General features: G+C 47.1%; 2 protein-coding genes across 5 annotated transcripts in view; both read left to right on the top strand.

Annotated features, from left to right (window-relative positions):
* The first annotated feature begins 40 nt into the window (after positions 1–40).
* On the top strand, positions 41–12,363 carry CSTF1 (cleavage stimulation factor subunit 1). 3 transcript variants are annotated; one of them, XM_077253159.1, is made up of 6 exons: positions 41–59; positions 3,930–4,145; positions 6,117–6,394; positions 7,192–7,389; positions 10,320–10,710; positions 11,428–12,363. In XM_077253159.1, exons 2-6 carry the CDS (start codon positions 3,977–3,979, stop codon positions 11,685–11,687), a joined length of 1,296 nt encoding a protein of 431 aa, XP_077109274.1. In that variant the 5' UTR covers positions 41–59; positions 3,930–3,976; the 3' UTR covers positions 11,688–12,363. The 3 variants fall into 3 exon arrangements, with proteins under 3 accessions (XP_077109274.1, XP_077109273.1, XP_077109275.1); XM_077253158.1 differs by lacking the exon at positions 41–59 and adding an exon at positions 80–207; XM_077253160.1 differs by lacking the exon at positions 41–59 and adding an exon at positions 1,044–1,062.
* A 4,144-nt stretch (positions 12,364–16,507) lies between these two features.
* Positions 16,508–19,392, top strand: part of CASS4 (Cas scaffold protein family member 4) — a 93,067-nt gene continuing 90,182 nt past the window's right edge. Inside the window, exon 1 of one of the 2 annotated variants that reach the window (XM_077253154.1) lies at positions 16,508–16,633. In XM_077253154.1, coding sequence (XP_077109269.1) covers positions 16,601–16,633 — 33 coding nt within the window. In that variant the 5' untranslated portion in view covers positions 16,508–16,600. The remainder of the gene's footprint in view (positions 16,634–19,392) is intronic. The other variant, XM_077253152.1, reaches the window with a different exon arrangement.

Below are 19,392 nucleotides of genomic sequence, written 5' to 3'. Positions count from 1 at the left end.
CTTGAAGGTGTTGGAAGTTGATTGGTTGGTGGAAAGAAAAGCCGTTGTAAGCAAAGGAGGTAATGACGCAAGATAGGAGGGAGGAGGCGGTGCATACAAAGCGCAAGCGCAGTTAAGAGTCAAATCGTGACGTCATTGTCGGTAGACCGGCGCTCCCTGGTGACGTACGGCCTTTTTTTTTTTACCGTTCAAAGCGGCAACCGAACTGTGAGTATGTGCGTTACATTGGACTGTGTGCGGTTCTCCTAGCACGGTCAGGGCCGTTATGTGTAATGGAGGATGGATTTTATGAGCTTATATAGAGCAGCGGAGTCCAGTCTAAACGTGGCCGCCTGGACCTCGTGGTTCAGTAGGATTTGGAGAGAGATTCTTTGTTGCCCATAGCAACCAATCAGCATGCAGCTTTCATGTTCCAGTTAGACTGCAAAGCTGAAACGTGACATCTGATTGGCTGCTGTTGATTTTGCTGCTATTTTATGTAACAGTGGAGTTGTCCTTTAATTGATCATATGACCCATTAATAGTGGATGCAAATAATGATGATTGCCTGCAGTGTCCCTCCTGGCTGACTGGAGAGAGAGCTGACCGGTCGATCTCACGTTTCTGCACCTTTTTACACCACTGAGCGGCCGCCTTTTAGACAAGTGTTAGTGCTACTGATCTCCCTGGAAAAGCATTCTGAGGTGACAATTAAAGGGCTTTTCAGTTTGGGGAAACCCTTCTTCCTTGGCTGAAATTTGTTTATGAAAAGAAAAAAAAATGAACTGTCCCTTAATCCCCTCCCCAGGTCCAAACCCTGAGTCTGCTGTTGTTACCGGTGGTTGTTGTCTACACAGGCAGAATCATTGAGCTCAGCTATTGTCTGCAGTGCTGCAGACAACAATACTCGCCAGGGACAGCGGGAATTTTAGAACCCATAAAATACTTTTAAAGGTTCACTAAAGCATATAAATAATCTGAGCTGTATCCAGATAAGTGGGATGATTTGTTTTTTCCTCACTTGTCATTCGTGCACAATCCGTTATTTACAGCAGCCGCTATTGATCATCTACAGTTTCCTGTGTAAGTATCAGAGGATATACCACGGCACTCAATTTTTTTAAATATTTATTTATTTATTTTACGCAACCATAGACTCGAATGGCTGAGTCTCCTCTGATTTATGGAAGAATCTAGTGCTGCCTTTTTTTTCCACATTCAGTCAGTGAAAAAACTTACCCATCTGCACTACCCCATTGGATAACATTGGTCCTAGCTGGGCTGTTTTTTTCTCAGACTGCACTCAGACGAGCCCTATGACTATGTGCACATGTTGCAGATTTTGCTGTGGATTCGCAGCTGTTTTCCATGAGTTTACAGTACCATGTAAACCTGTGGAAAACAAAATCCACAGTGCACATGCTGCGGAAAAAAACGCGCGGAAACGTAGCGTTGTTTATTCCGCAGCATTTCAATTCTTTGTGCGGATTCCGCAGCGGTTTACACGTGCTCCATAATAGGAATCCGCAGGTGTAAAACCGCAGGTGGCATCTGCACAAAAAATGCATAAAATCCGCAGTGCTTTTTACCTGCGGATTTACCAAAATCAGTCCTGAAAAATCTGCAGGACTTTCCACAACATGTGCACGTAGCCTCAAGGAGATATTTAGTCTTTTTAAAGGGAACCTGTCACCCCCAAAATCGAAGGTGAGCGAAGCCCACCGGCATCAGAGGCTTATCTACAGCATTCTGTAATGCCCCCGATGTATCCTGAAAGATGAGAAAAAGAGGTTAGATTATACTCACCCAGGGGCGGTCCCGGTGCGGTGCGGTCCGGTCCGGTCCGATGGGTGTCACGGTCCGGCGCCTCCCATCTTCTTACGATGATGTCCTCTTTTTGTCTTCACACTGCGGCTCTGGCACAGGCGTACTTTGGTTGCCCTGTTGAGGGCAGAGCAAAGTACTGCAGTGCCCAGGTGCTGGGAAAGGTCAGAGAGGCCCGGCGCCTGCGCACTGCAGTACTTTGCTCTACCCTCAACAAGGCAGACAAAGTACGCCTGCGCCACAGCGTGAAGACAAGAAGAGGACGTCATCCTATGAAGATAGGAGACCCCGGACCGGACCGCGACGCCCATCGGATCAGACCGCCCGTCCAGAATGCTGTAGATAAGCCCCTGATGCTGGTGGGCTTAGCTCACCTTCGATTTTGGGGGTGACAGGTTCCCTTTAAAGAGTCTCTTTCTGCAGGTTTTTGCAACCTCATTTGAGATCAGAATATTGTAGCAGCAGAGACCTTGTTATTTATTTATTTGTAAAGCCCCATTAATTCCAGGGTGCTGGGTATATACACTCACTGGCCACTTTATTAGGTACACCTGTCCAACTTCTTGTTAACACTTAATTTCTAATCAGCCAATCACATGGCGGCAACTCAGTGCATTTAGGCATGTAGACATGGTCAAGACAATCTCCTGCAGTTCAAACCGAGCATCAGTATGGGGAAGAAAGGTGATTTGAGTGCCTTTGAACGTGGCATGGTTGTTGGTGCCAGAAGGGCTGGTCTGAGTATTTCAGAAACTGCTGATCTACTGGGATTTTCACGCACAACCATCTCTAGGGTTTACAGAGAATGGTCCGAAAAAGAAAAAAAATCCAGTGAGCGGCAGTTCTGTGGGCGGAAATGCCTTGTTGATGCCAGAGGTCAGAGGAGAATGGGCAGACTGGTTCGAGCTGATAGAAAGGCAACAGTGACTCAAATCGCCACCCGTTACAACCAAGGTAGGCCTAAGAGCATCTCTGAACGCACAGTGCGTCGAACTTTGAGGCAGATGGGCTACAGCAGCAGAAGACCACACCGGGTACCACTCCTTTCAGCTAAGAACAGGAAACTGAGGCTACAATTTGTACAAGCTCATCGAAATTGGACAGTAGAAGATTGGAAAAACGTTGCTTGGTCTGATGAGTCTCGATTTCTGCTGCGACATTCGGATGGTAGGGTCAGAATTTGGCGTAAACAACATGAAAGCATGGATCCATCCTGCCTTGTATGGAGCATCTTTGGGATGTGCAGCCGACAAATCTGCGGCAACTGTGTGATGCCATCATGTCAATATGGACCAAAATCTCTGAGGAATGCTTCCAGCACCTTGTTGAATCTATGCCACGAAGAATTGAGGCAGTTCTGAAGGCAAAAGGGGTCCAACCCGTTACTAGCATGGTGTACCTAATAAAGTGGCCGGTGAGTGTATATTATATACACACAGGACTTTCCGAAATTGATACGTGGGAGGAAGTCAATACTTTTAGTAACAGTGGCTAAGTATTGTGGCATTATTCTATATTAACTAAACGGTAAGCTCCACTGCCCCCTCAATCAGTTGATTGGTGCTGAGCGTCAGATCCCCTCCAATATAGTATTCATGGATTGTTCTAAGGGTGGGCCATCATTTGTAAAAGGCTGGATAGTACCTAATGAAGGGGATGTACAGCTACTCATTATAGAAATAACAGCCTTACCATTCAATCTAATGAGGACCCCGTGTCCCCTTTTGACTAGGCAATGTTGTCGTATCCATCAGTCACATGAAATATGTAGCCAGACGCTGGCCTCTGTGATCATCCATAGTGTTGCTGCTGCCCCCATTGAGTCATGACATTTGAGGTATCAGCGCCTCCATGTCTGGTCATTGTTACTTCATGTGGCACTGACAGAGGAGCCCATCTACAGGCCATGTCTGCCCTGTGCAATGAGTTTGGTGCAGCCACATATATACTGACTGGGGATGAAAGTCAAGGACTACTGCAGTGTGTGACAAGTAGACTCAAAGGAAAACCCCCAAGTACTTGAGTTTTGCATGTCTTATTTTACAATACATTGGATGGGGGGTAAGCAGCTATAATGTGTATTCCCCAGGCATGAGGATGACCGTATGTCTCCTTGTCTTTTCCAGTTGTGTTGTTTTGTACTTCGTCCTGACACAGCAGCAGCTCCAGTACAATGTATCGGTATAAGGTAACCCTGAAGGACCGCCACCAGCTGTACAAGCTGATCATAAGCCAGCTGCTGTACGACGGCCACATAAACATCGCCAACGGCCTGATCAGCGAGACCAAGATGAACACGGTGTGCGCCCCCTCCGAACAGCTGCTGCACCTCATTAAAGTGGGTGAGTGGAAGAGTCCACAGTAGGGACTGAGGCTCATTGCTACACTGGGTTGCGTCTCCCATTTGGACCACCATCGTCCAGGCCTTACATTATATCAGCAGTCTGGGGCTTCCCTGTTTAATAAAGGAGCGGCGGCCTCAGACTGGTGAACCTATAACATCTAAGTCTGTGTCATAAGTGATCCTAATGTCTCGTGAACGGTCCTGACTTTAAACTTTGGGGTGCTGGGATCCTGGCATGCAGGGTGGGATCTCACAGCTCCATTGAAGTTGCAAGATCTCGCTCTTTGCACTAACCCAGAGCTGCCCGTACTTTACTGGTTACTGGCACTAAAGTACATGTCAGTGCCGGGTTAGTGTATTCTCTCTGCAAGAGGGGCCGGGAAGGTTATACGCCGAGATCCCACAACCCGAAGGTTCGGCTATGACATTTGTTAGAAAGTTGGGCCCTTTCAGGGAACATTCGGGTTACTTGCTTTGTTAATGGGTGATATTTGAAGAAATTGCCACTGTGAGTGCCCACTCTTACATGGGGCATCCCCAGACTGGTGATGGATGGCGCATTTCTTTACCATTTTCAGGACTTACTTGCTGTTAATGAATGGGAACTTCCAGAGGCTCTAAACTTGTCTTTACCTTAATCTGCTGGCAATATATATGGTAGATCAGACCTGATGGCCTAGTGGCAGAGGAGGAACTACGTTCTGCTGTTGTGTTTCAATAACAGCCTACAAAAATATTGTGACAAGCCGCATGTAACCTCAAAAGGGCTGTGAATCCTGACCCGCATGGTAGGGGTGTATGATTCTGGTAATAAAGGCCCATCGTATAGTGCTGTGTAATCGGCAGCACATTCCATGGGTTCACCAGGCAATGTGCTATTGATAATAATGACGATTTTTATGTCGGCATAAGCGATACATTTACCCCATGATCGTTATGCGTGTTCATTGGGTCAAGGGCAATGTATGTTCTTATAGGGGGCTTATTGGCTTTACTATCAACCCATTGCAATGTTCCAGTATAGCTATGATCTGTCAGAGGGCACAAAAATTCACATTGATTTATTAGTCATACTGTGGGTATAAAAGAACGCTCGCATTCACTAACAGCCAGCAGAACCCTTTGGCAAGAGTGACTATCGGAAGTATATTCAGGTTATTACTAAAGATGATTTAATCTGAAGACATGCTGCTACTTATCTTGAGCCAAGCATACTATGAAGATGAATGCACTCATGTATAGGATTTGTTAAGTGTCCCCTTATACCAGGGCATTTCTGAAGTGTCCTGAGATTTTGGCAGCAATCCTTCCCCCACAAGGTACCTTGGATGCGGCAGGAGTGCAGTGGTTTCCTCGGGACGCCCATCATACACTTCATTGGCATGGGGTGCTGGAGGGAGTATAGGTTGATTTTCTCAGGCATAGATTACATTACCAGGCATGGGGATGATTGACGTTGCCTCGTCACCACATATTTTGTAGTGTTATGAATTTAAAGGGCACCTAACTCATGCTATCAAAACCGCAGGCAGCATGAATTGGGGCCTGACAGCGCATTTACGGCCAGGTATAAATTTTCTCTGAAAGTCTCCAGCAGTTCAGAAAATATAAACTTGTTAGCTCCAGCTGGGTAACATACCTGGTGATGAGACTTTTTTTTTTTTCCCCAGCAGTACTAGAGGTGATTGACAGGTCTATCGCTGTGGGAGAGACCTGTCAATCCCCTGCAGCAGTCCTGGGAGAAGCAGGCCAGGCTTCTGTTTTACGGCTAAGGTGGCTAAGGTTCCTGACTGGATCTTCTAACTTTATTTTACTGCAGTTCCAGAATATGTCAGAGAAAAACTAGCTGTAATCGTGCAGCCAGGCGCTAGTTCATGCTGCCTGCATAAATCACCTGACACATTCCCTTTAAAGGGTAAACACTTATGACCGCTTCCCTTTAAGCTTTGATATACCTTTTTCTTTGCAGGCATGGAGAACGATGACAGCGCCGTGCAGTATGCCATTGGCCGATCTGATACTGTGGCTCCCGGCACAGGAATCGACCTTGAGTTTGATGCTGATGTCCAGACGATGTCCCCAGAGGCGTCGGAGTACGAGACCTGCTATGTGACCTCCCACAAAGGTCCCTGTCGTGTAGCCACCTACAGCAGAGATGGCCAGCTGATCGCAACCGGCTCTGCTGACGCCTCCATCAAGATCCTCGACACGGAGCGCATGCTGGCTAAGAGTGCCATGCCGATAGAGGTACCTGCTCCTCATGTGTGAAGCGATGGATATTGTTTGAGACTGCAGCCTCCACATCCAGGCGGAGGATGAAAGGAGGGTGGTCTGCACACATGTAGAGAGCAGTCCCATCACTTCTGTGGGTGTTATGGAGATAGAATGCATGTAGAAAAGCCGCGGAGACACCATCACGTGTTTCTCAATGCAAGCAATGAATAGCTAGGTCTTTCACCGAGAAGGAACAACCATGGAAAGGGCAGCATCCAAGAAAGGAAAACCACCTATGCCAAAACATGGTATCCATCCACAGACAGCTGTTTCGGGGTATTTGCCCCTCATCAGTGGGGAGTAGGAAACTGGCTATTAGGAGCAGTGCCTAGTGAAAAGGCTATAAACATGAGGATGAATGACCTCGGGGAGATCAAAACATCCAACACTGCGGAGACACCATCACGTGTTTCTCAACGCAGTGATCCAGAACACTGCCCCCATCCCCAAAGGGAAATATGCAAATGCATGTCGAAAAGCCGCGGAGACACCATCACCTGTTTCTCAACGCAAGCAATGAATAGCCAGGTCTTTCACCGGGAAGGAACATGTTTTGATCTCCCCGAGGTCATTCATCCTTATGTTTATGGAGATAGAACTGACACCTATGCATGTCTTCTCCGCCAGTGGCTGCCTCAGTAGGCAGGACGAGGGTCAGGGACACTTATTTCCAGTATTCCAGGGCTGGGAGTCACATCTATTAGACATTGTCTGGCATTTTCTGTGGAGAAACCTATATTAATGCTTTCTCTCCTGTATTCGACTCTCAGGTCATGATGAATGAGACCGCACAGCAGAACATGGAGAACCATCCCGTCATCCGCACTCTCTATGATCACGTGGATGAAGTCACATGTTTAGCTTTTCACCCCACAGAGCAGATTCTCGCCTCCGGCTCCAAAGACTACACCCTAAAGTTGTTCGACTACTCAAAACCATCAGCTAAGAGAGCCTTCAAGTACATCCAGGTGGGTGACCACCCAGACCCCCTTATTCTCTAATCTGCTGGTCCTATCAGAACTACTTCAAGTGGCGCTGAGTAACTCAGAGCTTCACCTTGGGGGCTACACTCAAATCCTCCCTCCCATCTGACACCAGTTATGGAGAGGCTTCTCTGCTCGCACGATGGGACAGTCGAGAAGGCAGCCATCCAGCCATGAGCAGCTATCCTGCATAGGATCACTGTATTATACTTGCAGGGGTCCTATCCAGCGCACAATGGGGTCTCTCCTAAATCTCTTGTCAGATGGAGCCGGAGAGATTACTGCATGACTATGATAATCCAGCATTAGGTCCACATGTAGAAGCAACACTTCACGTTACACTAGAATCTTGGAAGGTTTTTAAAGGTCTTCGGGGTTTGCAAGTTCATTCTTCTCCAGAGATCTCAGTTGCTGCCGCAGTGACTCACCTACTGATGGCACAACGTCAGGTGCTGGTGACATTGACAATGTGAAGGGTCTCTACTACATCGAGATCCATTATTGCATCTTTGCAGTACATTGCAGTATTGATCCCCATATGATTTCATCTGAGCTCAGAGACAATAAGGTGTTCTCCTGGTCTCCGCACCAGCATCTGTGTCCTCTCCTGATAATTGCGCCATTTAGTGACCTCATCAGTTTGTGTCTGTGAGCAGCATCTGCATATAACATTCCTGACCGCAGCGAGTACTGCACCTGTAGTGCCCCTAGTGGTCAGTTGGGTGCTACAAGAAATAAGTTAACAACTTTTACAGTGCAGTCACTGTGTACATTCATTACATTACTTATCCTGTACTGATCCTGAGTTACATCCTGTATTATACTCCAGAGCTGCACTCACTATTCTGCTGGTGCAGTCACTGTGTACATACATTACATTACTTATCCTGTACTGATCCTGAGTTACATCCTGTATTATACTCCAGAGCTGCACTCACTATTCTGCTGGTGCAGTCACTGTGTACATACATTACATTACTTATCCTGTACTGATCCTGAGTTACATCCTGTATTATACTCCAGAGCTGCACTCACTATTCTGCTGGTGCAGTCACTGTGTACATACATTACATTACTTATCCTGTACTGATCCTGAGTTACATCCTGTATTATACTCCAGAGCTGCACTCACTATTCTGCTGGTGCAGTCACTGTGTACATTCATTACATTACTTATCCTGTACTGATCCTGAGTTACATCCTGTATTATACTCCAGAGCTGCACTCACTATTCTGCTGGTGCAGTCACTGTGTACATACATTACATTACTTATCCTGTACTGATCCTGAGTTACATCCTGTATTATACTCCAGAGCTGCACTCACTATTCTGCTGGTGCAGTCACTGTGTACATACATTACATTACTTATCCTGTACTGATCCTGAGTTACATCCTGTATTATACTCCAGAGCTGCACTCACTATTCTGCTGGTGCAGTCACTGTGTACATTCATTACATTACTTATCCTGTACTGATCCTGAGTTACATCCTGTATTATACCCCAGAGCTGCACTCACTATTTTGCTGGTGGAGTCACTGTGTACATACATTACATTACTTATCCTGTACTGATCCTGAGTTACATCCTGTATTATACTCCAGAGCTGCACTCACTATTCTGCTGGTGGAGTCACTGTGTACATACATTACATTACTGATCCTGTACTGATCCTGAGTTACGTCCTGTATTATACCCCAGAGCTGCACTCACTATTCTGCTGGTGCAGTCACTGTGTACATACATTACTTATCCTGTACTGATCCTGAGTTACATCCTGTATTATACTCCAGAGCTGCACTCACTATTCTGCTGATCTTTTTCTACATGAGATGACTATACACTTTGGCATAAATAGGACATCTCCCAGTATGAAAACTGGCAGAACCAGGTGTATGCAGACAGTGTGTGTGAACACCGGATGATATGTGGTATTACAGCAGATATCAGTCATATATAGTAATGAGATTGTGGCGGTTACAGAACACTACGGTCATACTATCACCTCTACTTAAAGGGAACCTGTCACCCCGTTTTTTCAGTATGAGATAAAAATACCGTTAAATAGGGCCTGAGCTGTGCTTTACAATAGTGTATTTTGTGTACCCTGATTTCCCACCTATGCTGCCGAAATACCTTACCAAAGTCGCCGTTTTCGCCTGTCAATCCAGGTGGTCAGGTCAAATGGCCGTGGTGACATCGCTGTTTCTTCCCCCAGATCTTGCTTATTTTTCCGTTGGTGGCGCAGTGGTTTGCGCATGCCCAACTGCCGAATCCACAGCGCTGGTGAAGGGAAAAGAGAGCGCGATCTGCGCTATTCCCCTGGTGATCGGTGGGGGCGGCCATCTTCCTGAGGCCGCGCATGCGCAGATGGAGCGCTCTGCTGCCCGGGGCTTCAGGAAAATGGCCGCCGTGATCTCCATCTGCGCACGCGCGGCATCCCGTGGCTATTTTCCTGAAGCTCCGGGCAGCAGAGCACTCCATCTGCGCACGCGCGGCCTCAGGAAGATGGCCGCCCCCACCGTTCACCGGGGAATCGCGCTCTTTTTCTTCACCTGCGCTGTGGATTCGGCAGTTGGGCATGCGCAAACCACTGCGCCACCAACGGAAAGATAAGCAAGATCTGGGGGAAGAAACAGCGATGTCACCACGCCCATTTGACCTGACCACCTGGATTGACAGGCGAAAACGGCGACTTTTGTAAGGTATTTCGGCAGCATAGGTGGGGAATCAGGGTACACAAAATACACTATTGTAATGCACAGTTCAGGCCCTATTTAACGGTATTTTTATCTCGTACTGAAAAAACGGGGTGACAGGTTCCCTTTAAAATGTGTGTTAAATATAGAATAATTATGCACAGATGTTCCCTGCGGAGCCTGTACTCTAACACTGCCGTGATCTAATTCTCCAGGAAGCAGAAATGCTGCGCTCCATCTCCTTCCACCCGTCGGGAGACTACATCATTGTGGGCACCCAGCACCCCACGCTGCGCCTCTACGATATCAACACCTTCCAGTGCTTCGTCTCCTGTAACCCCCAAGACCAGCACACGGATGCCATCTGCTCCGTCCACTACAATCCATCCGCCAACACCTACGTCACCTGCAGCAAAGACGGCAGCATCAAACTCTGGGACGGGGTCTCCAACCGCTGCATCACCACCTACGAGAAGGCGCACGACGGGGCCGAAGTCTGCTCCGCCATCTTCTCCAAAAATTCCAAATACATTCTGTCCAACGGCAAGGACTCTGTGGCCAAGCTGTGGGAGATCTCCACCGGCCGAATGCTGGTCAAGTACACAGGTAAGGCCCGGGTGCCAGATCTGTACTATTACAGCGACCCCAAATTTCTGGGGGGGGGTTATACTGTATTTACTGATTTATTTATTTTTTTTAATTTTATTTTTTTCAACATTTTGCAACAACAAAAAAATAGCCTTGTCTTCATTTTTTGAGACCCATAATAATGTTGTTTCTGTTGAGGAGGCTGTGTAAGGGCTTGGTTTTCGCATGGCGGTCTGTTGTATTGCTTGCTAACAGTTTGGGTTACGTATGACTTTTTGATCTTTTTATTGCATTTCTTTTGGAGTTGAAATGAGTTTATCACTTCTGGGGGTTTTTTTTGTTGGTTTTTTTTTACTATTAAAAAAATTTTTAAAGGTCTTCCCTTTCCATTGAACCAGCAGTTACCGGTAAAAGCAGTATCTAAGAGGTTAAATAGCAATTCTGTTGTTTAGGTGCAGGCTGTGTGACACAGACAGTGCACACCATCTATAGAGCAAGCTTAGGTACATGTTTGTGAAGGGGTCAAGGATTTAGTATGGGTGTCTCACTCCTGTATCATTATTAGTTTGGTATGTGCGAGTTACCGCTTGTGAACAGCAGGGGGCACTACAGTACAGATTATCTACCAGGCAGAACATAGGACAGAAGCCATTTGTGGTGCAGATGTGACCATTAACCCTTGTTGGTTGTAGGCTTGGTACTGAACCCCTATAAACACCTCTTTTCCATCTGCAGGTGCCGGGCTCAGCGGCAGGCAGGTACACAGGACCCAGGCCGTATTCAACCATACAGAAGACTACATCCTGCTCCCAGACGAAAGGACAATCAGCTTGTGTTGCTGGGATTCCCGGACGTCCGAGCGCCGCAACCTCCTCTCCTTAGGGCACAATAACATTGTCCGCTGCATCGTCCACTCTCCCACTAACCCCGGATTCATGACCTGCAGCGACGACTTCCGAGCCCGGTTCTGGTACCGCAGGTCAACCACAGACTAATTAAAAAAAAAAAAAAAAAATTCTCAATTAATGATAAGGTAGAAGTGATGCCGGAGCGCCCCCCCCCGATGTGACATCTCCAGCACGCACCTGCCCGGGCTTTATTTTATTATGGTCTCTGCCAGCCACAATCCCTGACAACCCACAAGGAGAGGTACACGGGATGTCAGCCCTCCATCACTGACTGCGTTCTCCCCCCACAGTGCCCCCCATCGCTCATCATGACCTGCGCTATTGTTAGTGCGCACCCGTCCATGATGGGTCGTCTCTCACATTGCGGTATTCCTGTCTTATTGTATATTGCTGGAACATGTCATCTCCTTATAATCAGGGGATTTCTGACCTATGGGCTCCCACTGATCCAAATACAAAGGGCCCCTGGCTTCTCGATTAAATGTGGACGTGTCCCAGGAGCAACGCTGTGCAGGGTGTAACTGAAGCCTCGTAGGTGGTAGGACATGAGGTGCGGTACTTCTTCGTGACCACTAAGTCACCAATAATACCTGACCGCCCCTTAACTCCAGCTTTGCTGCTCCGTAGGGTCGATATAACACCTGGCAGACGTCCAGCGTCTCGGCCATCGGATGGGTCTTTTCACTTGTGGCAGGATCATATAAATTCTACCTTTTTTTTTTTTTTCTTTTTTTTTTTTTAATAATAAATGGATTACACTGCCCCTCTGTGTTGTGGTCATTGTGTGTCGCCGCCCTGCTGGATGTTACGCTGTGTAGGTAATCTGCAGCTTGGTGTATATCGGCTGGGACAGCGTCAGATAGGAAGCATGCTGAACTGGGCACACAGGCTGGTAATAATGGAGTCCTAATCTCACCCTCTGGCCTCACTACATCTCCTACATTGTGAAAAGGGAGGAGCAGTGTCCTCACTGGCGGGGATAACCACACTCTCAATCTGCTCTGATTAACAAGTGTGAGATGTGACACCCTGGTGCTGGCCTTGGACACCTCAGGGCAGTTGGCACTTTCCACCCCTGCTCCATTTGGAATCTTAGAACCAGTACATTAGTCATCAGTAGGGGGCGACGATGAGCTCCTCCCATAGTGATAGATACCCAGTGCTCCCTCCTGAGATCTGATGGATGGGGCATCAGAATGAAATAACCGAGTGTAGGAAAACCTACTATATACTATCTTTGTGCCACGTGGCTTGCGAACCATTCCCCCATCATTGGTATGGAAATGAAACACGGGTGGATTTGTCCTTGAAGTTGCCTCTGGCCCTTATTATGGACTGTGGGTGATGCCGCAGCGTTCACCATTGCGGGTAGGTCCAGGAATTGGCCGTCAGTCAGGATGTTGCACATATCCGCTGGTGTCAGCTGCGCGCTTCTCTTTCCTCTTTTTTGCTTTTGTCATTTTTATTTTATTTTTAGAGAACCACAACATAAGCGAACATCTTGGGGGGGCAGGAAGTCTGCGCTCAGAAGCACTTGTCACAACGCGGCGATTCAGTTTAGATGTGTGTTTCACGGTAATCTAAAACGGACTGGTTGCTATGGATGTGAGCAGGTACTTGGATGCAGTGACACAGACGTGCAGAGCAGGGGTTAACTATGGTTTAATGGTACAACAGGGATGTGCTCCTCGCAGGGAGATAAAAGGGGAGGCAGGGGAAACCGTATAACTGCTATTCAACTATACAGTCTTTGGTTAACAGCTGCACTTATGGTGGCTCCACGGCCTGTCACTCGCTGAAGGTTCCGTGGGTAGCAGGATGCTGGCGGCTGTGGGTGTGGTGTCTGCTGGCGTCCTCGCCAGCACACGGTCCTGCTTCTGGCGGCAGCGGGCAGTCTTCAGTTTTGCCCGCTGAGCCCCTAGTCCATATAGCTGCAGAGCAAAAGGATCAAGATGTCGCGTTGGCAGCTCTCATCACCTGAATGGCTGCACTGCGATGCTCTGTCCGGCGCGCGCCTCTCTGGGTGTCAGCCGACAGGATGTCTACTGCGATGCTCTGTCTCGGGCGTGTTCCCCTGCTCACCCGCCGGTATGGGTGAGGCTCTCACGCCGCGGCCTGTCGCTCCCCTCACAGCGGCTGCACCTGTCTTATGTTCTGGCGGGAAGCCCTTCTCTGTTCCTGCGCAGCACCTTGTTGCTTACTGTCCCTGGCCATGCCCTCTTCACCAAGGTTATCGGCTCGCTCCGGCTACAATTGCATTCCCTCCAACAACAGCAGTTCCAGACCCGCAGCCCGGTCTTCCTCCTTGAACTCGCCATTCCACGGGCGAGGGTTCCTTCACATTCTTCCATTGCAATAATTAGTTGCAAAATAAATTGGTCTTGTTAATAACCGAGTGGGAGGTACTCTGTCTGTCGTTCGCTCTGACCAGTGTAGTTCAGGTTGACTGATAGGAGGCGAGAGAATAGTTTGGTCCGATGAATCTGCCCTCTTTCACTTCAGGCCCCGACACTTCCCTGGGGCCGGTGAATTATTCACTTCTACGGCTGTGGCGAGTGTCTCTTCATCATCACAGTCAAGAACCGTTGGGAGTGGGTGCTTCGGTGCTGTCCGCCACTCGCCTTCTGCACGTTCAGGCTGGACTACAGGCATCAGCCCGTCAGAACTGACTCGGCGTGTCACGCAATGCGGGGTCCTTTCATCCATCTCGCCTCATGGACACGCTGTCTGACAATCCCATGTAAAAGCCATAGCAACCAGATTGTCAGGCATTTCCACTGAGAGCTGGGCTGGCTATGGGAAAAGGTCACTCGGCAGCAGTCATGTCAGCACCCAGCCCAAGCGGCATTATCGAAAACATTTAGGTAGACGTCCCCTTTAAAATCTTCAAACTATGGTCACCATGTATGATCAATGTAGACTACATGTATGGACAGTCTGGGGTAGACGACCCTTTATCGAGTCTAGACTAACCAGCTGGTCACAGTTGAGTCTAAGTACAACATCTCCATGGAGCTTGTATGTTCTCACCATGTTCCCTTCAAGTACTTCAGTCCTTTCACACAAAACCTGTAGGACATCATGGTGGTGTTGCCTTATCCCCTACAACACGGTATAACTGTTTTTGGTGCGCGTCCCAATCCAGGAGATATTTAGATTCTCACACACTCTAAATTGTGATTCCTCATCATCAGCATTCTGCCAGTATAATAGGTTCTGGAACTTCCTTTACTTCACTTCCCGGCATGCATTGCATCTTACCATTCCCAAACTGGAAATGTTATATCTGTAATGCCTGTATCGATTGTGACAGACAGGAGAGCAGGAGCAAAGACTTCCAGTAATCCATCTTTTGCTGTTAGTAGCGGATTACACTTGGCTCCAGGCAGTGGTCCACAAGTTACACAGAAGGGAGGTGCTGAGACGTGGTCATTAGTGGAGTAAGACAGCGTAAGTGAGGCAGATTTCCCAATAATCAACATTTAATGAGTCCAAGTAGTGCGAGAGCTCAGGAGCCCAGGGCCCCGATTCATTAACATTGAAGCTTCGTACCCCAGTCATAATGACGGGAGTGCAAGAACAAGAGGCGCCAAATTCATTAAGAGGTGCGCATCACTAAATGAATTTGGCACATCTTACCAGTGGCTTGTGCCTCACCAGAAATGTTACCCCAGTTGGGGATCAGAGTAATATCTCTGAAGTAAGAGACGCCAGCACTATTGATGAACTTGGCCAGCGGGCGTAGCTACACCACGGCTCCTGATCCTTTCCGCTCATTATGGCGGAGCTGCCTGAAAATGTCTAAAATGCAAACATTTTGTTACTTTTCAAAGTGTTTAATTTTTGTTTTTTAGGCAAAAAAAGGATTTGATAAATCGAAGGCCAAAGTGTTTTCAGTCTCTGCCTAGCTACGGTGACCAGCTGCAGCTGCTACTGAGCAGCATGAGATATCAACAGGGAGGAGGAACCCTGAGGGGTAGCTGATCAGTTTGTTTTAGTAGAGGTTGAGTTTAAACTTGATAAATCCACGTCAGAATGGTTGAATAAACCTTTGTGAAATAAGAAATAAGTACACCAGCCCTCTGTCATCGTGAAATGGTAAAATTCGACCATGTTTATAGATCAGTGGCAGCTGTGGCCTCTACACGTGGGTTTGCAGCGCCCGTCACCAGTAGATGATAAATGTTATGGAGTTTTTATTGAAGAACATCCCCCCACATTGTGGGCCCGAGGTCTAGAGGCGCACTTACAACCCAAATTACAAGGCCACCTTTGACCACAGCTTGGCTTGCAAGGCTCCTCACCCCTAGAGCAGTGTTTCTCAACTCCAGTCCTCAAGACCCCACAACAGGTCATGTTTTCAGGATTTCCTTAGTATTGCACAGGCGATGGAATTAATGCTTGAGCAGGTGATGAAATTATCACCTGTGCAATACTAAGGAAATCCTGAAAACATGACCTGTTGTGGGGTCTTGAGGACTGGAGTTGAGAAACACTGCCCTAGAGGAATCCTCGGGACCTTCCTGTGTTCACACCTCTATGGATCACACTTGGGTCTCTAGTCTTCATCGTAGACTGAGGTGATCTTAAAAATCTAGGTCGACTTCCGAAGAACATGAAAACAGAACCTCGTCTTCTCTAAAACTGAAGCTAAAAAGGTGAAGAAATATTCCTGGGTGTGAGCAAGAACCTGAGCTTACCACAGCAGATGAACAAGACTGCATTCTTGGAAAATGTCGCAGTCCTACCTTCCTGAGTGAGAAGCTTTACTTTTTTATTATTTTCTGTATAAATATTTTTGTAATATTCTGGTTGGTATTTTACGCTACTTTTCCTTGCCTTCTTATCAGCGCTTGCACAGACCATTCCACCTTGCCAGAAACTTCCTGGACTGTGTGTCAGCCAGATGTGCTGCAGCTGAGCGTGTGGTGACTGTGCAGAGCGCGCGGAGCCAGCGAGCAGTCAGCAGCAAGAGGGGACGCTGGCACGACTGTCCAGGCATGGAGGTGACCGTCCAGGGCCTCTCCAAAAAGGTAAGTCCCAGAGCCAAGGACCGGGGGACAGCTCCGGGGACTATTGGATGGGAGCTGGGGAGAAGGGGGATATGGATACAGAATGTCCGCAGCCATATTTCATATGGACCCCCTGGCATAAGATTCATCTTCTATGTAGAAGAAAACGAAAAAGCAAATTGTCTAATGGTCACCGGCCCAATCACATAGCCACAAGATTAAATGAGGCAGTGACTCTATCAATGTAAAAAAGGGGGCAGCGCTCAAATAAATTCTGTGAAAAAATGTGGACTTTTATAAGCCCATCAGTTCTGTCCCAGAACCTTCTCAGGTTTATTTTCCTAATTTATTGGAGTGATCTATTTCATCTTTATTGCAACGGTTGGATTCTGTTTGTGGCCGTATACACAAAGTTTCATCTTCTGGTGCTTTTCCATTGGTTATCTATCTTTATCGGATCCAGCTATCTGTCTGCCTGTTTATCAATCTATTGTATCTTTCTGTCTATCGATTAATCTATCTTTAATCCAGAAAGAGGGCAGCACTAAAAATGCTTAAGTAAAAAAAAAAAGCGGATGCCTAATTCATGACTTTCAGCAGCAATTATCTATCTATCTATCTATCTATCTATCTATCTATCTATCTATCTATCTATCTATCTATCTCATATATATCTATTCTATCTATCTCATATCTATCCCATATCTATCTATCTCATATATATATCTATTCTATCTATCTATCCCATATCTATCTATCTATCTATTCTATCTATCTCATATCTATCCCATATCTATCTATCCCATATCTATCTATCTATCTATCTATCTATCTATCTATCTATCTATCTATCTTTGAGCAGCTAGAACCTTGATGGCAGGCTAGAGTGGCTATAGGGTAAAGTGTATAAGGTGATGTTGGCAGGCGGCACGGTTGTACAAGGTTGGCCATTACTATGTATATTATATAGGGTATACTCCGTTACACACATTGTACCATGTAACTAGTGACTTAGAGCATCAGATGTTATTCTCCCTCTAGTGAAGGCCAAGATCAGATTTGTGGTAACTGCGGCAATAAACAACCTACGGAAACATGACCACCTCTGTTTATAGTCTGTAGCGCCCTGAAACCCTGATGTCTGCCGCCTATAGACTGATCTCACCCACACATCTATTGAAAACTCTCTGAAGAGTCTCCCAATTTCAGTCAGACTGCTGCTTTCATTTAACAAGAGCTGTTCAATCTCTTAAAAGTGTTGTGTGGGGAAACAGCAAGAGTTGCCCAGGGGCTTGTGGCTGTAAAAATAAACCAAGTAATAATCACCTACTGTTACCCACCTTGACCCAGCACAGGCCGCTCCATGGCAATGTGATGTGAAGGGGAGAGACGTCAGCGTTTCACCAGCAGCAGGACCGCTGCCTCGTGTGATTGGCTGCAGTGGTCCTGTGACTTGAGTAACGCATTATTGATTGGTTTTCTGATCCTGTCTTTCAGCCAGTTACCCAGCTACAGCCATTCTGCTGCTGGTTGATTGCTGGCGTTCGCTCTTGCTGGGTCAGTGCAGAGCGGCCTGGATCCAGGTGGGTGCCAGTAGGTACCACGTCCGTCAAACATGGTAGGAGCACGGATTGGCCGCAGATAGAACAAAGTGTGTCATCCTCTCCTAAGCCTAAATAGCTCATAACTGCATTCACCCGTCCTGCAGACATCTTCTCACCATGCTGAAATGGCTGATAACAGGAAGTAATAGATGGCGCTCAACACTGGCGTTCCAACACTGGAAACGCAAAAAGTACATTCTGCAGTAACCGCCCCTTTAAATGTCATCTACTTTTTGGTTGGTTGTCACTTCTTCTCTTTCTCATCGTGGTGTGCCACATACCCATGTGGACACTTCTGGCTGTTCTCCTGAACTTGTCGTCTGTGGTTTATTACTCGCAGACTTCACTCCATGTGGCGGAGATAGAAAGCAGCATTATATTCCCCACAGCGCCACATCCCCCAAATCCCATTACTTCTTGGTTGGAGCTTTCATCTAACACAAATCAGTGCGAGGCCGACAAGCGAAAATGTCCAAATACAGAAAGTCTGGGAACACGTTCCAAGAATATCTCCAGCACGAGCATCGGGAGGTCCAGTGCCCCCACTAGGAAACACACAGTAGCGGAGAAGGCCATCATCCAGGAAAATACCAAACTGTATCTATTAAAGGCATCATCACAATCCCTAGAGAGGACCCATGAGATTAAACCTGCAATACATTGTGTCCCACAGCACATGTGTAATGTACGACAGGTCTATCGAGAGGAGGATCCAGACCTCTATTAACATGGAGTTCCCTAACAGGGTCATGAAAATGTGTTTCCTAAACTACACAATATCTTTAACCTGGATGCACCTAATGGCCTCATACATTTCAAGAACTACACCAGAAATTTCAACTGCTTGTTCCAATCTGTAGAGCAACATTATAGTATTCTTGTACATAGGAGCAGTATTATAGTAGTTATATTCTTGTACATAGGGAGCAGTATTATAGTAGTTACGGTATATTCTTGTACATAGGGGCAGTATTAGGCCGGCGTCACACATGCGAGTTTTACGGACGTATGAGCGCAGAAACTACGTCCGTAAAACTCGCATTACATACGGCACAATTATTCTCAATGGGGCTGCTCCTATTAGCCGTATATTACGGTTCAGTATTATACGGCTTTCTACGGCCGTACAAAATCGCAGCATGCTGCGTTTGTCAGCGTATTGCGCAAAAAAATCGC

The sequence above is a fragment of the Ranitomeya variabilis genome, chromosome 4, assembly GCF_051348905.1.
Source record: "Ranitomeya variabilis isolate aRanVar5 chromosome 4, aRanVar5.hap1, whole genome shotgun sequence".
Taxonomy (NCBI): Eukaryota; Metazoa; Chordata; class Amphibia; order Anura; family Dendrobatidae; genus Ranitomeya; species Ranitomeya variabilis.
Note: the sequence above shows the minus strand (reverse complement) of the source record. Positions and strands in the feature narration are given on the sequence as shown.

Bases quoted from the DNA above. Each gene is read 5' to 3' on its own strand.
- CSTF1 (XM_077253159.1), top strand. From the start codon at position 3,977: ATGTATCGGTATAAGGTAACCCTGAAGGACCGCCACCAGCTGTACAAG. The intron at 4,146-6,116 runs GTGAGTGGAAGA...TTTTCTTTGCAG, and splicing joins GCTGCACCTCATTAAAGTGG to GCATGGAGAACGATGACAGC. The intron at 7,390-10,319 runs GTGGGTGACCAC...CTAATTCTCCAG, and splicing joins GAGCCTTCAAGTACATCCAG to GAAGCAGAAATGCTGCGCTC.